Genomic DNA, 3,432 nt, shown 5'->3' on the forward strand with positions numbered 1-3,432 from the left:
CCTGGAACTTGCTATGTAGACCAGGCTATGACAAATGGTGACCTTTCTTGCAGACCAAGAGTCTGATGAGCACACCCAAGTCATCTGAGTCACAGCACTGGTGGACTGACTGACCTATAAGGAACCAGCTGACCTGTGATGAATCCAGATGCAACATCTGAGGAGATTGCTCTGCACCCCATTTCTAGCCTGGCAGCCTGGTGACGCCTGTGGCTGCTCCCATTATCTCTACCCTCAGACAACTTCTGTCTTACCAGCTCACAAAGCTGCAGTCAACCTGACATGCTGGGAGCAAATGCCTTTCATCCCAGCACTTAGGAGGCAGGGTTGGGTGGATCTCTGAGTTCAAGCCCCCACCCCAGGTCTACATAGCAACAAAAAGACTGCAATGACTTTCACATGATCAACTGGCCTAGTCATAGGTGGTCGCTCTGCTCTGAGCGCCCACAAAAGTCATTTCTCTCGCTGACTCCAGTATCTGAAGATGTCACATGACTCCTGCACAACACACAGACATGGGACCCAGAGCTGAGCTGCAGGTGTTTATTAGAATCAGATTAAGACAGAACAAGGAGTTTCAGTCAGGTGTTTGGACTCCAGCTTCAGGACGAAAAGTGGACAGGGCGGCAAGGTGGCTCTCAGATCAGCCATCATTTTCCCGGGATGTTAAATTTGGAAAGGAGTGCCTTAATTTTTTCTATGGTATCTATGGTATAGTATTTCCTGCATTGTGGGCTGAGGGTAATGGTTTGCTGGAAAACAAAAAGACAGAAAGGGGCATAAGTGGTTAAGTCAAGGAGCAGAACCACAGCAGGGCTCCCTAGTCCCCTCCTTCTGCACAGGGAGAAAATTTCCTGCAGCGATTCAGGGCTCCAGCAGCAGACTCTGTCCCAGGGAGCTCCAACTCATCCACAGCTGACAGGAGGAGTCTTGAAAAGCAACCCTAGCCAGGCGGGGATGAGGAGAGAGAAGTTCCCTAAGGCATGATGGGGGCTAGGTCTGGAGAGGGGACAAGATGGCTGAGTTCCAGCTTTCATGATGTCTCATAGCTCAGTACATCTGTCAGCACATTGGCTGTATGGCCGAGTTAGTAATTCATCCCTGTGTGGATGTGCTGAAAGAAATTCCTTCTTGGAGAGTGCAGTGGTTTTGCAGGACCTGACACCCAAACTAAAAGTACTTTGGAAACAGAGAGTGAGGGATGCAATATTCTAAACATGCATCTCTGTAATCCAGTTGTGCTTAAATAAGACACTAAGAGAGACCAGGAGCATCTGGGGTGAGGAGCTGCAGGCACTCTCTGAGGTGGTGGGTGTGGCATCTAAGCCATGGAGGGAGGTTCTGGCTGTGGCTCTGAGGAAGCCGGTGGAAGGAGGGCTCCATCTGAGACAGGAGAGAAGAGTTAAGGGAAGCTCCAGAGAAGGTGATCCTGGCAGGAGGTCAGGAACCTTAGAGGAAAGTGGAGCTGAGGGTGTCCTCCCTGTGCAGAAGCCAACCAAGGACTCTCCTGTGCCCCTGCCTGCCCTGCTGTGGTGAGAACCCGGTAGTCACCCATTGTGGGGGAGCGCTCTGCAGGACCTTGCATAGACAGACTGGATGTGGACCAGCATGCTGCATGCACATGTGCTAGGGTGGGCAATGTTTCCTTGCTCTGGTGTCCATTCCCTGACACACGTGACTGGCTGCTTGGATCATTTGTTTACAGAATTCCACCATATGGTGCATGTGGGCATCAGGGTAAGGAAGAAGTTACCAGAACTGTGGAATCCAGGAATTTGGTTTTCAATCCTCCCTCATTGTAGCATTCCTGGATCTTTTCAAAACCCTTCCTCTCCCCGTCAGTAGCATCAAACGTGGTAAGGACGGCATTCATTATTTCCTTGTTTCCAAAGGCCATTGGAGTTAAGACTTCAAATAAAGGGATGCATGCTTCCGCTACAAACAGAAGGACACCATTAACAGAAGTTAGGCTGGCAGAATTGGAGGCTCAGGGTTTCTTGCCACTTCTACAAATTTCCTAACTGGCCTTCCACACAGTCCTGCCCTCCCAAAGGCTGCTGTCTTCCAGATACAGCACACAGTTTCCATAGACACACTCTACCAGCAGAAAGGGCATGTATGAACATCCCGGCCTGCTAATAAATCCCACACATGACCCAGTTGCAGCTGTACATGCAACTAAGGGTTTATCACCACCACCTCACCGCCGTCTCCCTATCCAGCCCATCCCAACTGTCACAATCCTGAAGAGAATATTTCAAGGGTCTTCAGAAAAACTCCTGGCTAGTGACCTCCCGGGGACCCCTAGATCTGTAAACAGATCCATAAGGAAGGAGATGGAGTGACCAAGGGTCAGAAAGGCCATCTGTTCCCGTTCTCACTTGTCTGGAAGCCCAGCTCCCCGGTCACCAGCAAGGCCAGCAGAAGCAGCGTCCCCTTCATGGTGTAGAGTGAGTGCTAAATGCTCTTCTCAGAGCATATCCTGCTTACATTATAAACTGCTGTGTCCCTGAGCCCAGTCCTGCTCTTCCCTTCCCCACCCCAACCCTTACCATGCTTTCCAGGAGTTCCAAATGCCTTTGGGCAAGAACCTGGCACCTATGGATCCCCTTCCCACTTGCATGGGGGAGTGAGCTTAGCAGCCCCTCCCACTCTGAAGAACCAATGGCTGGAGACATCCTGTGTGATCACTTTCTGTACAGAGTGGCTGTACCTTTGCCAGAAGGTGGTTAGAGTTGACCTTTGTAAGCAGCTATGAGCTGAGCCAAATGCTCTATTGTCCTGGCTCTGTTGTCACCTGGGCTTCCTCTCCTGGCTCCAAGCATGTCCTCCTCAAGCTCGGAGGTAGAAACCACAGGGGTCAAGGAAGGTTTCTATTCCTGTAGGCAGCCAACTGCCCAGAACACTGTATCTGCCTGGTCATGTGTGGATCCTCAGAGGCTTGAGGATTTTGTTCTACCAACTGCATCATGCTGCAAATTTCCCCTCCCTTCCCTAGGAGCTCATCCCTGTCATCCTGTTCATGTCTGTCTCACATCTACCAGTAAGCAGGCCTCAAAGAGGTCTAATCAGTAGAGTCAATGCGGTTACAGCAGCTCGCAGTAGAGGGAGGGATTCATCCATGTACCATGAACTCTCCATTGTCCACAGCCCCACAGGCCACTGTGGACTGGCCGTGTATAAACTAGAGTGCTCCACTGTCCCCAGGCAGTGCTGTGTGTGTGGACTCTCTCAAGTTCAGTTCAACCTACTACCCTCAGAATGACGTTTATGGCACAAATGACGTTGTTGGCTGGGTTCGTGTTAATCATTTCCTGAGGCAGTAAGCTTACTGTGTGTGAGGGGTAATCCTGATGGTCATCCTGACTGGACTCACAATCACCATGGAAACAAAGCTCTCTGTTTGGTAGTGTTTAGGCTAAGTTAACTGAT

At 50.5% G+C, this 3,432-nt stretch overlaps 1 protein-coding gene across 1 annotated transcript; it reads right to left on the bottom strand.

The window, feature by feature from the left end:
* Nucleotides 1-529: 529 nt before the first annotated feature.
* Nucleotides 530-2,442, bottom strand: LOC121450156 (androgen-binding protein homolog). The gene is made up of 3 exons (XM_041654946.1): nucleotides 2,382-2,442; nucleotides 1,754-1,935; nucleotides 530-752 (listed from the first exon to the last, which is right to left on the bottom strand). The coding sequence occupies exons 1-3, from the start codon at nucleotides 2,440-2,442 to the stop codon at nucleotides 651-653; spliced, it is 345 nt and encodes a 114-aa protein (XP_041510880.1). The 3' UTR covers nucleotides 530-650.
* Nucleotides 2,443-3,432: the final 990 nt, after the last annotated feature.

Source organism: Microtus oregoni, unplaced genomic scaffold (assembly GCF_018167655.1).
Source record: "Microtus oregoni isolate MIOR12 unplaced genomic scaffold, Mior012 000006F_ref0000085, whole genome shotgun sequence".
NCBI classification, from domain to species: Eukaryota; Metazoa; Chordata; class Mammalia; order Rodentia; family Cricetidae; genus Microtus; species Microtus oregoni.